Source organism: Chiroxiphia lanceolata, chromosome 1, assembly GCF_009829145.1.
Source record: "Chiroxiphia lanceolata isolate bChiLan1 chromosome 1, bChiLan1.pri, whole genome shotgun sequence".
NCBI classification, from domain to species: domain Eukaryota; kingdom Metazoa; phylum Chordata; class Aves; order Passeriformes; family Pipridae; genus Chiroxiphia; species Chiroxiphia lanceolata.
Window position 1 is genome coordinate 97,166,929 of NC_045637.1, and position 18,102 is coordinate 97,185,030.

General features: G+C 42.2%; 1 protein-coding gene across 3 annotated transcripts in view; it reads right to left on the bottom strand.

Moving 5' to 3' along the window:
• RECK (reversion inducing cysteine rich protein with kazal motifs) overlaps positions 1-16,859 on the bottom strand; it is a 53,206-nt gene extending 36,347 nt beyond the window's left edge. For 2 of the 3 annotated variants that reach the window (XM_032700744.1, XM_032699938.1), the window contains exons 1-4: positions 16,781-16,859; positions 14,124-14,182; positions 8,188-8,262; positions 3,806-3,842 (exon numbers count right to left, since the gene is read on the bottom strand). In XM_032700744.1, coding sequence (XP_032556635.1) covers positions 3,806-3,842; positions 8,188-8,262; positions 14,124-14,182; positions 16,781-16,859 — 250 coding nt within the window. Of the gene's footprint in view, positions 1-3,805; positions 3,843-8,187; positions 8,263-13,156; positions 13,174-14,123; positions 14,183-16,780 lie in introns of those variants that run through there. The other variant, XM_032701523.1, reaches the window with a different exon arrangement.
• Between the last annotated feature and the right edge of the window lie 1,243 nt (positions 16,860-18,102).

Here is an 18,102-nt window from a genome sequence, read left to right on the forward strand (position 1 = left end):
TTATTGGAACTCCAAACCAACTTAAGCAGAAGAGAACAAGTACGTGCTTTCATAAGTGCTGAACCTGGCAATTAATGAAGTACCTTCCATACACCAAGTTTAAAGATGCTTTATTGCAAAACTATAGTTCAATTTCTATTTTGTTCAATGGAAGTATTAGATTGGGATAATTTATCTAATCTGAAATATAAACAGACAAAAAAATCCCAGGAAAAATAATTAAAATTAGCAACATTATCTCTTCGAGATGCATCCTGTTGTTGGTTGCAATACCACATTTTTCAACCAACTTTGTCAACGCAGAATATGATCCTTAATTTTTCTTCAAGCTTCCTGTAGTGATTTTGGTCAGGATGGAGTTAAATTTCTCCAGCAGAGCTTTGTATGGGGCTATGTTTTGGATTTCTGACTAAAACACTGTCAATAACACAGGGATGTTTTAGTTGCTGCTAACACAGACAGCATCAGTGCCTTTTCTGGTTTTCATATGGACCCACAAGTAGGCTGGTGGTACACAGGAGGTTGACAGGGGACCCAGCCGAGACAGCTGACCCCAACTGGCCAAAGACATATTCCATACCACATGGCATCATGCTCAGCCACAAAAGCTGGGGGTGGCTGCCACTCCTTGGGAACTGCCTGAGCATCAGTCAGTTGGTGGTGAGCAATTGTTTTGTTTTGTATCACTTGCTTTTCTTGGGTTTGGGTTTTTTTTTTCCTTTTCTTTTTTGTTGCTTTTGTTCTGTTCCATTTTAAAATTATAAACTGTCTTTACCTCAAACCATGGGTTTTCTCACTTTTGCCCTTCTGACTCTCCCCACTGTGCCACTGGTGGGGGAAGGAGCAAACAGCTGTGTGGTATTTAGCTGCCTACTGGCGTTAACCCACAATGCTGCTTCTGTCGTTTATCTCCCCAAGAACATGATTTCATATCCAGAAATTTCTCCTATAAAAGTTTCACATCTTCCTGTCTCTCTTAATCCATTTATTTCACTATTGCCATTATCCTCATTTCTTACGATAAAGTTACACAGAAAAGCAAATTGCTGCCGTAAGTTGTTTCATCGTCTTAATCTATTCATAGACACAGATTCTCTAAGACTTTCAAGACATCAGAAATAAAACAAAAACACATTCCTGAATCTATTTCTCATGTAACTTTAAAGACATAAATAATTAAAGGGAAGGTTTGACCTATGCAGCTGCCCAGCAGCTGTGACAAACTTGTTACACTCTTTTTCTTAGGGCTGGAAGTGGAATTATTTAACTAAAATGAATCACTTATTTTTGCTATGAATATTTTAAAATCTAAGCAGTACTTTATTATGTGCACAAATTATATTCTTTATGTAGAAATACAAAGTAGAAAGTAAAAGAATGAACAACTTAATTTTAAAAAATGCTCTTAAGCCTAGCAGAAATGCCTATTCAGAAGAGTCACAAGGGATGTTTAGCTTAAAAAAGGGAACTGAAAGAGCTAGGAGCAAGACCAATGATCTTAAATTCAAATGATAAGAAAGCATTGGGGGAAAAAAGTAAATAAAAATAATTGCAATCAATGGAAAACAATAACAAGTCGGTTTTTATCATGAAGAAAATTGCCCTTAAAATACTACTGGTCATCTTTACAAACATGGGTGACATAGAAAGTCTTAACAGTATCCGTCTTTCATGACATTCTGATGGGCAAATTAAGAAAACAAATGGCAAATTTATAAAGGAGAAGCAAAATCTTTACTAAATGAACATATTTCCCTAGGAAATTAAAATACATAACAGAGTTATTAAAAAAAAAATTAAAACCTTAATGCTTGACATAAGTAAGGTAACAGCATTGCATAGCAGGTAGAGGGAGCAGAGGAGCAAAGGTGCAGAACAGCTTTTGGTTGTAGCCTGTATTCTGTCAGTTTGAAGTGGCCTTGTACCATCTGAACGGTACAGACCTTCAGCAGACACTGTAGGCCAGCAATCTATTTGCCTGTTGAAATTCTCTTTACATCTATTCAGAGTATTGGCTCAGCTTTCCAATTAACACTAGTTCAAAGCAGCTGTGAAGGTCATGAAAACTGCAAATTCAGCTCACCTTTCACTTCTACAGCTGGGGGGCAGGATTAGTTTTTCAGAGGTTGAGCATCTTTTTGAAAGTGTCAAAGAGATGGCTGTTGTGCACACATGAGCAGCTTGTAATCACTGTTCCAAAATTTGGAATTTGATGCATTGTTTCACACTAGTTCCAAAAGTAAATGCTTGTCTACATGAAATCAGGCACATGGTTTAACTATATAAGTACAGTTAATTGCCAAATCAACTACTCACTAGGTTCTGGTTTAGGCATAAAAGAACACATTGGTTGTTTCCGCATAAATTTCTAGCTGGAGACTCCTTTCAATCAGAACAATAATGTTTGGTAGAATATTTATTACTAGGATTGATATTGTAAGGCATATCATGTGCAGTATGAAAACAAGATTTCCAGAAATCTCTGCAGCAATAACTAGCTGTATCCAGGAGAAACACATGATTAGTACAGCTGTACAGCTTTAGGGGCAATGTCACCACTGAACAGTCACCAGTGAATCACCACTGACTAATCAGGCACCCATATTTTGTGCGATACAGATCCTGTGTTTTTCAGACGTACTGGAACTAAACTAAATTGTGATAAAAGAATGAAGCAAACTACAAATACATGCCAAATTAAGAAGGTTGATAAGTTTCAGCTGTAGTTAGCATTTTCTTGGCAAGTGGTCGCATTTTTGAGAAACACTGAACTCCAATCTTAATACAGCCACTTAAAAACATATTTTGTCATTAAGGTAATTAAGGTGTGTGCATGAAAATACACCTTCAGTGCACAATTAATTGACTGGAGTCCATAGTTCTGATAATTCATCAAATTCATCTGTACAACACAGATTCCTGAACTATAAAAGAGCATCTAGTTGCATAACACAGTCTCTCAGCTCTCTCAGCCTGCCCTCATATACGGTCCAGCCCCTTAATCACCTTAAAATGTCTCCTTGCTGAACTTGCATTAATGTGTTCATAGCTTTCTTGTACTAAGAAGCTCAGACCTGGACACAAAATCCCTGATGTGGTCTGACCAATGCTAACTAGAGGGGAAGGATGAGCTCCCTTGATCTGCTGGCAGCATTTTCCTAATGCAGTCTGAGTGCTGTTGGCCAATGTGCTACATGGGTACATTGCTGGATCATATTCCACTTGCAGTCCACCAGGACTCCCAGGTATGTTCTACAAAGTTGCTTTCCAGCTGGGTCAGCCTCCTGTGTGCTGTGGAGCATGGGGCCTTCACCAGGTGCAACACTTAGCACTTCCTCTTCTGGAACTTCAAGAGGTTCCTGTCTGCCTGTTTCTCTGGCTAATAAACATCCCTCTGAATGGCAGCACAATTATCTGGTCTAGCAACCTCTCCTTTCAATTTTGCATCACCTCCAAATACACTGAGGGTGCACTCTGCCTCCATCATTAATGAAGATGTTAAACAGGATTAGACCCAGCATCAACCCTTGGGATACTTGCCTCCAGCTGCACTTTGTGACACTGATCACAAACCTTTGAGCCCAGCAGTTTGGCCAAAATATTAAATATTTTCTAACTAGTAAAAGGAAAGAAGTGTTAATAAAATGCACAGGAAACTCAGTGTATACTAAAGGAAACTAGACACCAAATACAGTTTATAATAGAAGCACAATGGAAGTTAAATTATCATGTTGGAGGACACAAAATCAAAATATGTATATAGCGAAAAAGCAACATGATTCAATAGTAAACTGATATATCTTACCTGGCAAAGAAGAATTTATACAACCCCACACTTCTCTCTGAAAAGTAAAAATGCAATTAAACAAATGTAAGTAAATAGAATAAGAGGGTTTCTAGCAGACTCAAACTGCCATTTTCAGCATTTTTTCACTGGGTTTAAAATAATTGACTGGAAGAATTCTTACATTTAAACATCTTTTGAAGAAGTGCTATGAGACAGAAGTTGAGTACCACTTCCCTCTGCTTTCCACAGACTGTGGAATCAATAGCAACATTTTTGCAGATACAGAACATACATTCCAGGAAAATGTGATTACCTGGAATACACTGGCTAGTCAACTTTCTCCACCAGTGTTTAGAGAACTAAATAGCAACTTAGACAATGAATAAGATTTATCTAGGATCAAGTCTCTGAAGAAACTTATTGCTCTAGTATTCCTTTCCATCACCTTAAAAATACCCCAAACAATCAAATAATCACACAGAAAATGAACAAAAAAAAGGTTTTAAAGTATCCCAGAGACCAGAGAAATTAGTTTCAGGGAAAGACAGATACATGGAAGAAAGAGTTGCATACGTAAAGTTTACTAACATAAGAAGTTACAACAGGGAGCTGTTGGGTTCACCCCAACTGCAAAGCACTTCTGGTTCTAAACACAGGTCATGCTAAAAGGCTGATGATATTAGGCAGAAGAATTCTGTAAATGGTTCCTTTTTTTTTTTTGATGGGAAAAAAAAAAGGTGAAAAGCTTATCAAAGAGTTGTTGTCCTTATCTCTCTCATTAATGTTATTACCAAGACTACTAGCCAGGCTGACTACAGGGGACTCTTTACACTGGGGCTAGCATAAAAGAAATTACATGTCAGACAATCGACCTGTCACATAATGTCCCATGCTTCTCCCATGCCAGACAGAGCCAGTTCTAGCTGGCTCCAGCTGGGCTGAGCCCATCAGCGATGTTACCAGCGCCTCTGGGATGGCATATTTAAGAAAGGGTACAAACTACTGCGCAACTGCAGCTGGAGAGAGGAGTGAGAATATGCGAGACAGCCCTCCAAACAACAGGGTCAGTGAAGAAGGAGGGGAAGGAGCTGCTCCAGGCACCAGAGCACAGATCTCCCTGCAGCCTGTGGTGAAGACCACGGTGAGGGAGACTGTTACCCAGCAAACCAGGGATGCCCACGGTGGAGCAGAAATCCACCTGCAGCCCCACGCTGGAGCAGGTGGATGTGCCCTGAAGGAAACTGCAGTCTGCAGAGAGCCCACACTGGAGCAGACTCCTGGCCGGACCTGTGGTCCTGTGGAGAACAGCCCACATCGGAGCAAGTTTTCTGACAGGTCCTGTGGCCTTGTGGGAGTCCCACACTGGAACAGTCTGTTCTTGAAGGGCTGCACCCTGTGGAAGGGACTCAGGCTGGAGCAGTTCCTGAAGAACCATCTCCTGTGGGTGGGACCCCATGCTGGAGCAGGGTAAGAGCACAAGGAGGAAGGATCGATAGAGGCAATACCCAATGAACTGACCATAACCCCCATTCCCCATGCTCTGCTCCGCACTGCTCAGGGGAAGGATGTAGAGAAGTCAGGAGTGAAGTTGAGCCCAGGAAGAATCATAGAATCAACTAGGTTGGAAAAGACCTCTGAGATCATCAAGTCCAACCTGTGATCCAACATTGTTGTGGTTGCTAGACCATGGCACTAAGTGCCACATCCAGTCTCACCTTAGAAACCTTCAGGGACGAAGAATCCACCACCTCCCTGGGCAGCCCATTCCAATTCCTGACTACTCTCTCTGTAAAAAATTTCTTCCTAATGTCCAACCTAAACCTCCCCTGGCAGAGCTTAAGACCGTGCCCTCTTGTCCTACTGCTGGTTGCCTGGGAGAAGAGACCAACCCCCACTGGGCTACAACCTCCTTTCAGGGAGTTGTAGAGAGTGATGAGGTCTCCCCTGAGCCTCCTCTTCTCCAGGCTGAACAACATCAGCTCTCTCAGCCTCTCCTCATAGGACTTGTGCTTGAGTCCCTTCACCAGCCTTGTCGTTCTTCTCTGAACCTGCTCCAGCACCTCAACATCCTTCCTGAACTGAGGGGCCCACAACCGGACACAGTACTCCAGGTGTGGCCTCACCAGTGCTGAGTACAGGGGAAGAATCACTTCCCTGGACCTGTTTGCCACACTGTTCCTGATCCAGGTCAGGATGCCATTGGCCTTCTTGGCCATCTGGGCATGCTGCTGGCTCATGTTCAGCTTCCTGTCAATCCAAAATCCCAGGTCCCTTTCTGCCTGGCTGCTCTCCAGCCACTCTGTGCCCAGCCTGTAGCACTGTATGGGGTTGTTGTGGTCAAAGTGTAGGACCTGGCACTTGGCCTTGTCAAACCTCATCCTGTTGGAATCAGACCATCTCTTCAGTTTGTCCAGGTCCCTCTGCAGAGTTCTCCTGCCTTCCAACTGATCAACACTCCTCCCCAAGAAGGGAACGGTGAGGGCAAGGCGGTTTTAGATTTCGCTTTATTTCTCATTATCCTACTCTGAATTTTGATTGGCAATAAATTAAATTAATTTCTCCACATCAAGTCTGTTTTGCCCTTGATGGTACTTGGTGAGTGACCCTTCCATCTCCTTATTTCAACCCATGAGTTTTTCATTATATTTTCTCCTCCCTGTCCAGCTGAGCAGAAGAATGAGAGAAGCTTTGGTGGGTAACTGGTGTCCAGCCAGGGTCAACCCAACACATGGGACCTTAAATGAAAGAGTGTTGAACATGTTCTTTAAAACAAAATGAATAATTCAATTAAATCACACTGACACAGGAACCCATACTGTCACACAATGATTCTGCCATCAGAGGAATTAATCACTTTATCTAAAGTTGCAATGGATATGTATTTAGTGATCTAAAACTGTCCTTCTCTGTATCTGTGGGAGTTTCCCACTTATACAAGAGCCAAAGTGAGATCAAAAGAATATGGTAAAGAGCTTCTAGCACTACTAGTTCCACCCCATTGATTCAGTTGACTTTCTTTATTCCAAGAGCAGGTTAATGATTGGACTCAATGATCTTTAGGGTCTTTTCTAACCTAAATGATTCTCAGATAAAAATGACTTCTTGTGTTGGTAGTTACTTTATTACTTAATACCAGGCAATATCCTTTCCATCATCTTACTTGAAGGAAGATACACAACACAAAGTAACCAGTGCTCCAGAATATAGACCATCTGATTAAATTTAAACCTATCTGCTAATCTGTGTAATGGCACCAGAACACCTCTCCGACAAAGACAAATGATATCTGAGAACGGTAAATACGGTATTAAGTTGAACTGTTAACTATTTTATATCTAGATGTCTTTTGGAAAAGTTTATAAATATTAGTTCAATTCAGTGATATTCATTTAAGATCCACCCTGGACAGCAAACTTGCCATTTATAAAGACAGTAATTGGGAGTTAAAAAAATCATTGTGTCAATCATTTTTCCCCCTTTCAGATACTCTCCAATCCTGTCTTATAAAATGCACTTCTCCACTACATAAGTAAGATTCTACTCTTCTTATCAAGGAATGAAAGATAAAGAAAACCAGCACCAAAACAAATGCTATTCACCAATATGTTTTTGTGCCAGATTTTACTCATAACATCAGCTGTCTATAACTTTCCAGGACCTTAGATTTGATGATCTACAGAAACAAAAAGCTGAAGGAACTTTGACACACAGAAGAAAAGGATCTATAAACATACACAGTCTTGCAAAGTAAATTATAAAATGTTATTCCCAGACGTAGTACTCCTACACAATGCCCATTTGAGCTGAGCATATGCTCTAGGCTAGCTGGAAACAGAATTGATACTGTTCAGAAGTAACAAAAACCGCAAGAAGAAAACAGACTTTTCAGATAGCAAATGTATTCAGATATTCTATGTTGCCAAGAGATAAGACTCTAAAATTTACAGTCTGACTGACAGTACTTATCTATTCCCCAATTAGATCACCCCTTAGACAAGGAGCAGATTACATTCTTCATCTTTTTAGTGAAACACTGAAGTACTTTAAGGAAACCATAATCTTACTTATCCAACAAAAGCATTACCCCAGTTTCTCAGATAAAGCCATAAACAATTCAGTGCAGCTACGTGGGCCTCCTTGCCTCAGCCCAACCAAGACCTCATGGCTTTGTCCCATACACAAGCTGGAACATATGATCTAATTCAAGTTGCTGCCATCGACATCCAAGTAACAATCACTCAGTACAGTTTTTTACAACACAGATAAGATTTTCATTGCCATTTTATAGCTTATACAACCCACCTTATTGCAAGTAGCACAATATATGATGGCTTTACAAAAAAAATAATCCTACTTTGAGGATCAAATCTCATGATAAGATTTTTTCTAGCAAGCCTTACCATTGATTCTGGGCAATACTCAGGTGCTCGCTGCAGTAAGTGCTTCAAACGGGAATCACTCTTAGAAGACAAAATCTGTTAGAAACAAAACACACCTTAAAACATAGAGAATATAACCGCACATCAAAAACTTTTTTCAACTGATTTCACCAGTTTTAGTTTCTCTACTCAACTCTGAGAACTTTGGCTAACTATTAGTATCCGTATGATACAAAGTTGAGATTTTCTTTTGTAGATCTGTAGTCTTTCAGATATGTTGTGCTTTTTATAAAGAGGCAATTTTTATATTTACAGTGAATGAGAATTTCCTCCTCAAGCACTTTGATCAAAAAGTTTCTACTTAATGTAAAGGGCCAGTATGAAATAGAGGATTTTTGCCCCACACACCAAAATACTATACAGCTCTATTTACTTAATTAACCTTCTGCTACACGTTACGTGACATCAAGCAACTAAACTCCTTCCAAAAAAAACCTGAAACAAATAATTTTTGTGGAACAAAGATAAACAAAACCTAGACTAGTTAAAGAGACTACCAAAACTAACAGGGGAATGAATAGTACCCACAGCACAGCAAGAACAATTTAAGCACCATCTAAGTAAACTGAACAGTCAGAAGCTCATTAGACTGGATGGTATGCAACTGAAGATGCTGAAGATGTTGTTCCTTTAGCAGTCTAATTAAAAAAAACACAAATTAAAACAAGAAACTAGACAACAAGAGGGATGGAAAGAGATCTATTAATGTGGGATATGAAACTGGAAATTACACGAAAAACTGAAACAGATGCATTTCAGAAGGAGAAATACATTACAGTTCTATTCTAAATTTGCAAAATGATAAACTTATTGAAAGAAAGCCAAGAGAGCAAAAGCACATGTTTCAAAATGAGAGTAAAAAAAGAACTGCAGTAGTATTTTGAGTCTTCTGAGGTCATAGAACAATAAAATAATTCAGATTAGAAGGGATCTTAGAAGATCCCTCTTGCTCAAAGAAGGGTCAATTATGAGGCCAGACCATGTTGCTCAGGGTTCTATCCAGTCAGGTTCGAGGATAAAAAATGCACAGCCTCTCTGTTTTCACAGTGGAAAAGTTATTCCTCATAACCAGCTGGAACTCTCTGGTTTCAATTTATGACTGCTCTCTCTTGTCCTCACATTGTGTACCATTGTGAAGAGCCTGTTTCTGTCTTCTGAGCAATCTTTCTACAGGTACCAGAAGGCTGCTCCGAGGTGCTCCTTCTTCCTCAGCTTCTCCAGAGAGGGGCACCCTGTTCCCCTGGGTGACTCTGCTAACTTTTCCCAGGTAATGGATGTCTTTCTTGTAAGAGGGGGTACAAAACTGGACACAGCATTCTATGTGTGGCCAGGAAGTGCTGCCTAAATGGGGATTATAGCCCAGGATGCTTTCTTTACTGTTGGAGGACACTGCTGGCTCATGCTCAGCTTGCTGTCTGTGTATCAGAACCCCTGGGTCCTTTTTCAGCAAATCAGCTCCCTAGAGAATCAATCTCCAACTCATTTCATTGCAAATGATTCTTTCTTCCCAGGTGCAGGATTTTGCATTTGTTCTTGTTGAATTTCATAAAGTTCCTTTTGGCCAATTCCTTTCATCTATCCAAATCCCCTTGGATGACAGTCCTTCCATTAAGATTATCAATGCTTCCTTTCAGCTTCATATCGCCTAAAAACTCAATAACAGTCAAATCTGTCACCTCCTCCAAGTTGTTAATAAAGATGTTGAACAGGACAGACACCTTTTGTATTCCACTTATTAGCCTGCAGTCAAAGTAGGACTCATTAACCTCTATCTCTGAGTCTGATTATACAACCAGTTTTTTACTCATCTATTTGTCCATTCATCAAAACCATATGATCCTAAAATGGCTATAAAAATACTGAGTGAAGCAGTGTTGAAAGCCTTGCTAAAGTCAACACAAATGACACCCACTCCTTTCCCCTCATCCAGAAATCCAGCCTTATTATCAAAGGCAATCAGGTTTGTCAGGCACAATTTACCCCTTGCACACTCAGAGATGTGTTCTGAGAGGACTCTGTCCATGATCTTCACAGGCATTTAAGAGAAGATGAATAGCCTGTAGTTTACTGGATCGGGCACCAGCCTTTGGGGTATTTTGTTTGTTTGATTGGTTGGTTTTGAAGATGGGTACACTGTCCTTCTCCAGTCACTGGGGACTTCCCTCAAATTCCACAATGTTTCAAAGATGACAGAGAACAAGTAACCTTGCAGTGACACAAGCCAGCTCTCTCAGCATCCTCAGATGCAGGCCATCTAGTCCCATGGACATGTATGGGTCAAGTAATTCCCAATTCATCCACCACCTATTACTGGTAGTACATCTCCTTGTACCTCATCCCTATGCACAGAGGACTGGGAGATCTTGTCAACAAAGCAAGAAGGCATTCAGTACCTCTGCCCTATCTGTGTTTGCTGACACTAAATCATATGCTGCCTTCGGCAACAGTTGCACATTTTTCCTTCTTCAGCCTTTACCTACTACCATAGTGGTTAAAGTCTTGTTGCCCTTGACATCCTCTACAAGTCTCAATTCCAGCTGAGCTTTGTCTTTCCCAGCATAACCTTACTTGCTTCAGCAAACTCTAAATTCTTCTTGTATAACCTTCCCTGCTTCTATCTTCTCTATACTGTAGCCTTTCTTCACTTAAGCTTGTTCATGACTTACTTCTCTGTTTAGCCACATCAGATTCTTGAAACATTAACGTGCTTTCCTGGGGACTGGGATGGACTCTCGTTATGCTTGGAGAAGGATGTGGATAGAGACCTCTGGAGCGGTACAGAGATGAATGCTGCCAGGAAATTTATCATTATGAAACTTCCCAGAAATTAACTTACGAAAAAACCGTCAGTTAAAGAAAGAGAGAACGACATATTTCTTGCTACGATATCTGACATACTTAATCAAATAATCATGAACAGGAGATGATACTAAAGCTAAGAGTGGAATAATACTTACTAAGAATGTTTGAATCATGTTAGTTGAAAATTAAACCTGTAATCCAAGTTTTCTTTTTCACAGGGCTCACAGAGCTGAATTACTAGTTAGCAGAAATCCTTACTCTTAATCAAGCCTTTTTCCTTAATTGGCAGGATCAAGGAGGACATCACTGGGTCTCCTGTGCCTTTCACCCTAGTCCCTGGCCTGTAGTTATCTTTTACTCATGCAAGCCTTTCCTCAATACTTTATCACTGGTGTCCATGTAGATGAGCAGACAATGGATAACAGTCTGAGGGTCCAAAAAGCCTTGCAATTCCTGCAACATCCTAGATCTGAGCCCCTAAAAACCAAGACACCTTAGACAGGAAGTCTAATCTGCAGATGAATGCCTCTATCCCCTGCAGAAGGGAGTCTTCTGCCTGGTGCTACTGTTTACAACCTGTTGATTAGGCCAAGAGGGCTCCCCAGTGAAGCTTGTTTCTCCTCACCTGTTCTGAGGCTCCAAACCTATTCTGTAAGTGCATATCCAAGACAGGCTGAGAAATTTCTTCCTGCTGTGAGGAGCCACAAAAACTATCATTCTCCACTAAGCACAGCCTCTGGCCATCCTTCTTTCTATGCGATGCATAGTCCAGGCTACTGCCCTTGCAGGTTCTCCACAGAGCTTGTCTAGCTCCCCATTTACACTTAGGCAATGCTTCCATCCTCAGCTTACACCACAGTTCAGGAAGCTGACCAGAGCATGACTCCCACAGTTGAAGTGCCACCGTCTCAAGGAGAGACACCAGCTTTTCCCCACAGCCCAAGATGTGGTTGGTCACATTTTCCTCAAGAGCTCCCTCTGGGTCAAGCCCTCCACCATGTCATGAGTGTTTGCCCAGACAGCACCATGGACTATCCTCCTGGGCACAACAGGTGCACCCAGTCTCAGGCACCTCAGAAGTACCTCAGTACTTCTGCACTTGCTAATGACACTCTTCACAACAATTGGCTGTGTCAATGCCCAAATTTCTGTCTGTGCACCCTGGTCACAGGCATTGCCTAAGCATTACTTAAATAGAAATATGGGGACAAGCTTATTCCCTTTCCCTGACAATCCTGGCAAGCAACTGCAGTGTTTTATGGCTTAAACTACCAAATCTTGGAGGAAAACACTTTTAAAAAATTATTAGTAAATTATCAGGTCAGGATGGTACAGTGTGGTGGTACTGACAAGGCAACAAGTGCATGGTAAATATTCTAGAAAAGGTATTTGGAAAGATGGAAAAAGGCAATTCAGCCAACTCTGTTTCCTTACAGCCACCCCTTGTGTTTGTACACCCTCATCCTACAAATTTTACATTTAAGGCAAGGGGGTAAGTATCAAATACATTCCTAAATGGATTCAACACAGACAAAGCATTTGAATCGAGCTGCACAAAATGGTTAAGTAACAGAACATGAGAATCAGTAAAAAACAGCAGACAGCTAATTCAGCCAGCTGTTTGCCTGTATCAAAGGATCACTCAGAAAATTATGCTACCAGCCTAATGTGAGTTAACTAAGCCAGCTCTTATAGAACACTCTGAGAGGCACCAGTCTTGCTTTAGACTTGTTATAAACCTCTCACCACAAAGACTCTGAATATACTGATTATCTGACTAGAGAGGGGTCATCCAGATGAGGCAAGATCAGAGTATCTTATAAAACCCACAGAAAACTATGCAAAAATTAGAACCAGTATAACAGAATTGGGATGGAATTTGACAGTAAAAAGCTGAAGAGCTAACCGGAATTCACATGATAAGCTAGGAACTTCAAACCAATGAACCAGCAGAAAGAACTGGACAGATTATTCCAAATACCATACCAATGCAGATACTAAATCTACCATTTAATTTTTTTATATATAGGAATGGATCTCTTTCTCTTACTTACATTTAAGTTTAAATACAATTTTTAATACTGAGTGCTATACGTTCATGTATAATGCCATGTACAGTTTTGCTTACCTGTATTCAAAGAGATAAACTTCTGCTGGAAGGGCTGCAAGAATTATTATAGGGATTGGAAGAATATTTTATGCAAGGAGACCAGAACACTTTTCCATGTTTGGCCCAACAATTTGAAAACTGAAAGAAGATTTGGTTGTATTCTCTAGATATATCAGGGAGGGAGAAGTGCAATTTAAAGTAAAAACTTTGTTAGTACAATCAGAGATAAATATAAATTTAATCATAATCAGGTTTAGTGCTTGAACAACCCAAACTGTGTAATGAAGACAAGAAAAGGACACAGGTATGATGTAAGGACACAATTTTAATACAAAAATTGTGTATACATGTTATGTATGTCTTACTGATGTAAAATTTTTACGTAGATAAATTTAGGTAACTATACAGAAAGCTGTATAACGTCCTACCCAAAGGTACAAGTCTAAACATAAGCTGTGGAAAAATACTTTCCGAGCTTGAATTTAGCACAAACAGCTCTTTGTTGTTATCCTATGAACAGACTAGGTGAGCAGATTTTGGCTGCATTCACAAAGCCATACATCATAATGAGTATCTCAGATGCTTAGCTCACAAACAAGAACTGGTAGAACAACAGAATAGTACCAGTATCTTGTTCTTTATTTTGAATTCCCAAAAACTTGGAAACACAAAAGATCCAGAAATTTTGTAAAATACCTTCACCCCTCTTATTTCCTAACATGCTTATCACTTCTTGACCAAATTGTGACTTCAGGTTGGCATCTCTATTTCTCCTCACCTTCAGCAGAACCCATTTTCCACTACGAAAGGAAAAAGGACTACAGTTTTAAACCTTTAAGTTCTCATTTCAGTAGCATTACATCTCATGATTCACACATAGTATTCAGACAGATCATTAGCTTAAAACCTTAATGTTGCTACATCATTGTCTAAAGGCACGATTTTAACTCTGATGGAGTTAAAACCAAATTTAAAACGAGCTTACCTGTTCACAGACATCACGGCACATTAAATTGTCCTTTGCATGATAACAACACGACAAACCTATGGAAAAGCGGGGGAAAGGAAAAAAGTATTTAGAAGACCTGAAACACTTAACCATCACTTCTGTACACACTTGATGTCCTATCAGGACAATGTGCCTTGTCCACAGATGATGGCAAGAAATTTTCCTTCCCAGAAGGCAGAAAAAGAACACAAGAAATTTTTGTTCTGAAACTGATGCAGATCTGTTCAACGAGTCTCACAGTTACCACTGAACACTCACTGCCACCAAAATGAGATCTCGTTCCCCTTCTGCTTTCAATCACACTTCTGTTGCTTAACTTGCACTAGCTTGGCACCTGGCAAATTCCTTCATGAGACAGTGAAATTTATTAACCCAGGGTAAATTTAAAAAAAAAAAGTGAACAACCCCCCCACCAAAAATCTCCATAGAGACCACATGTCTTTGTAAATTGAATAATGTCACAGAATCTGAAAAGTGCAAGAATCAGTCAGGAACAGGTGGAATCACAGAGCAAACAGAGATATGAACACATCAAGAGAAAAAAAAAAAAAAAGAGAAGTAAAGCACTGAGAAGTCACAAAACACCAAAGCGTAAAGCAGCATTTTGAGCATTATATTTTAGTGTGCTTTGTTACCCTTACCATACAAAGAGTTTGTTCATTCATGGTTAAGCTTGGCCAATATAAAATGAATTGCATGATACTTTGATATTCACTTTCATCCTCACTTCTCAGTATTTGGACCAGTGTATCAGGAAACAGACAGAGGTTTCCTTCAAAGCTTTTACTACCATGCACATCTTCACATCCAGGATCATTTAACAATTACAGATTTCTGCTCAACTGTATCCGAACTACATATCACACTGATACAACAAAAAAGCAATACTGTACAATGATACCACACATATAGAGTCTTATTTCACAATACCTTACTAGATGGGCTTTGACTGAACCATTGAGAAGGATCTTGGGCATGAAGTCTTCGCAATATGAGTAGGTTTATCAACAGAAATCTGGGCCAGAGTATGTCATATTTCATTCCACTAGCTTTTTACTGCTTTCTTCCCAAAACCATGCCTCACTAGAATCTAGAACTACTGAACAACAATGAAATGCCCATAAATGCCTCAATGACTGTAGTCTTCTTCTTTAAAGTATTACATGTTTTGTATTTTCTATTCCTGTGACAATGATGTGATCTATTTATTAAAAGCAATTTTCCAATATCTGTGTTTGTGCTGCCTTCTTTTTCCACTCTTCTTTTCTTGGTCCTGTCAAGAAGTTAGTCCTGTCAAGACTCATGGGATCACAGAATGGTTTCGGTTGGAAGGGACCTTAAAGATAATCTTGTTCTAATACCTCCACCATAGGCACTTTCCACGAGATAAGATTGCTCAGAGTACCACCCAACCTGGCCTGGAACACTGTCAGGAATGGGGCATCCACTGCTTCTCTGGGCAACCTGTGTCAGTGCCCCACTACTCTCACAGTAAAGAATTTTTTCCTAATATTAAATCTAACCCTAACCTCTTTCAGTTTAAAGCCATTACCCTTTGTCCTGTAACTACATGCTCTTGTAAAAAGTCCGCCTCCATCTCTCTTGCAGGCTCCCTTCAGGAACTGAAAGGCTGCTATAACATCTTCCCTTCTCTTTCCCAGGCTGAACAGCCTGAGCTCTCTCAGCCTTTCCTCACTGGAGGTGCTCCATCCCTCTGGTCAACTTAGCAGTCCTCCTCTGGACTTGCTCCAACAGGTCAATGTCTTTCCTGTGCCAGGGACCCCAGAACTGGATGTAGGGTACTCCAGGTGGGGTCTCACAAGAGCAGAGCAGAGGGGCAGCATCCTTGACCTGCTGGGCACGCTTGTTTTGATGCAGCTGGCTTTCTGGGCTGTGAGCGAACATTGCCAGGACATGTGCCATCACAACTTTAGTGCAGGGAAGTATTTTACCACTACCCTTCTCAATATTAAACGTCTTGCCTTTACTTTTTCAAAATACTCAATACCTCGATCAATCTCATTCCTCTTACTGAAAACGTTAGCAACACCATAAGGAATACGAGCCCTGGAATACACAGCCTGTTCCGACACCTACATATGGCAATCCAGGTATCAAGTTTTACCCCTTTGGACCGTTTCAAGTCACAGTCTCGGGAATTTACCCACAGCCTGTGTGACAGCCGAAGGCACACATCCCGGCCCCGAGCCATGGAACCCGCTGGGATAGAAGAGGAGGTCTATCCCCACGGCGGGGAGAGCCGGCCGTGCCCCTGCCTCCTACCCCTCGCGCCCTTAGCCATGGAAATCCCTTCCCGCCGCTGCCGGTCCTCGCACCAGGGATCCAGGCGGGCGCTCTCCACGGGGAGCCGGGGCAGGCACCAGGCGGGACCGGCACCGGGACGGCGCCGCTGCCCGTCCCCTGCGGCGCGGGGCAGGTGCGGGGGGAGCGGCGGTGCCGGGGCGCCGTGCCCCCTCTCCCTGGCCCCGGCCACCGCGCCCGCGGCTGCGGCCAGACAGGAGCGTCCCGCGGCGCTGCATCCCCGCGGGCGCCGCCGCCCCTGCGCCATGTTGTGGAAAGGGACCCGCGGGGCCGCCTCCCCCCGCTCCCTCCCCCTGCGGGTCGCTACTCACCGGCCGCCGCGGGGCTGAGTAGCGGAGCCGCCGCCAGGCAGAGCAGGGCCCAGGGCCACCGAGCGGCCGCCGCCGCCATGGCCGGGTCTCGAACCCGCGCCGGCCCCGCCCCGCGACCCCCGCCCGCCGCACGGACGGACGGACGGACGGACGCGCAGGATCTGCCGCCGGCAGCGCCCCCTCCCGCCAGCCCCCTGCCACCGCCCGCCGCACCCATTGGCTGCGGCGACCCGTTGGCCTCGCCCCATTGGCTGCGGCGCCCCGTCAGGCCCCGCCCCCCGCGCTCCGCCCGGCGGCCGCGGACATTCCAGCGGGAGAGCGGCGGGCGCGACTGTCCCGCCCTGTCCTGGCCGCCACGGCTCGGCCCGGCTCGCCCGGTGGGAGAGGGTGGCGGGCAGATGGGGCCGGGCCCGCCTCCTCGTCCCGGTTCTGTGGTGCCGGGGCCACAGGCACCCCGCAGCTTTCCTTCCCCCCCCGGCCCATGGAGCGGCAGAGGCGTGCCCGCAGGGAGGGCTCGGGCTGAAAAGAGGGCTAAGGAGAGGAGAAAGACATTTTTTTTATTATTATTTTGTGAAGGAGGCGGAGACTCCGTTGAATTAGTTTATTTCTATTCATATATAGTATTTGAATTATTAACGTATTTCTGCACATCGTTTTTAGAGCATTGATTTTAGAGGATTGATAAGTAACAGTACTTATAGGGGGCTTATAAAGAAAAATTAATAATTAAACAGAAATTAAGTGTAAACCATCTAATACAGTTAAAGCAAATTTAAGTCACTGCTCATTTCATAGCTAGTGGCTGTTTTGCCTCAAAGTCTGGCCATTCCAAGGTGAGTGGATCTGCTTCTGACAGCTCCAAGCTTCTTGGATGAGCACCTTAGCATCCCATTATCAGATTTTATGGCAGTAGTAAAACAGGAAAATTTTTAAGAACCCAGAGAATTCATTTTTCCACAAAGTGCTTCCAGCCTTTTTCCAAGCTAATATCCATGTGATCTCCTTCTCCAAAGACAAGCTACTGAGCTATTAATGACTCCATGGTCTTATATAGCCTGGAGAATGTGTAGGAACCCTTTAGTTCCAATATCAAATTCATAAATGATCCAGAAACATACCCCAAACAAGGCAATACAGGAGAACAATGAGATGAAAAAGCTTTGTCTATTTACCTATACACCAAGTATAGAGTGATTAAAGGGCACTACTTCTTTATGGAGCAAAGCCCTAAGAAATAACAGTACATTTACTTGTATTTTAATTTGAAGTCTTAACAAATTAAAGTTGTTGCTGTAATTGTGAATTCAAGAAAGTGAAAAGTC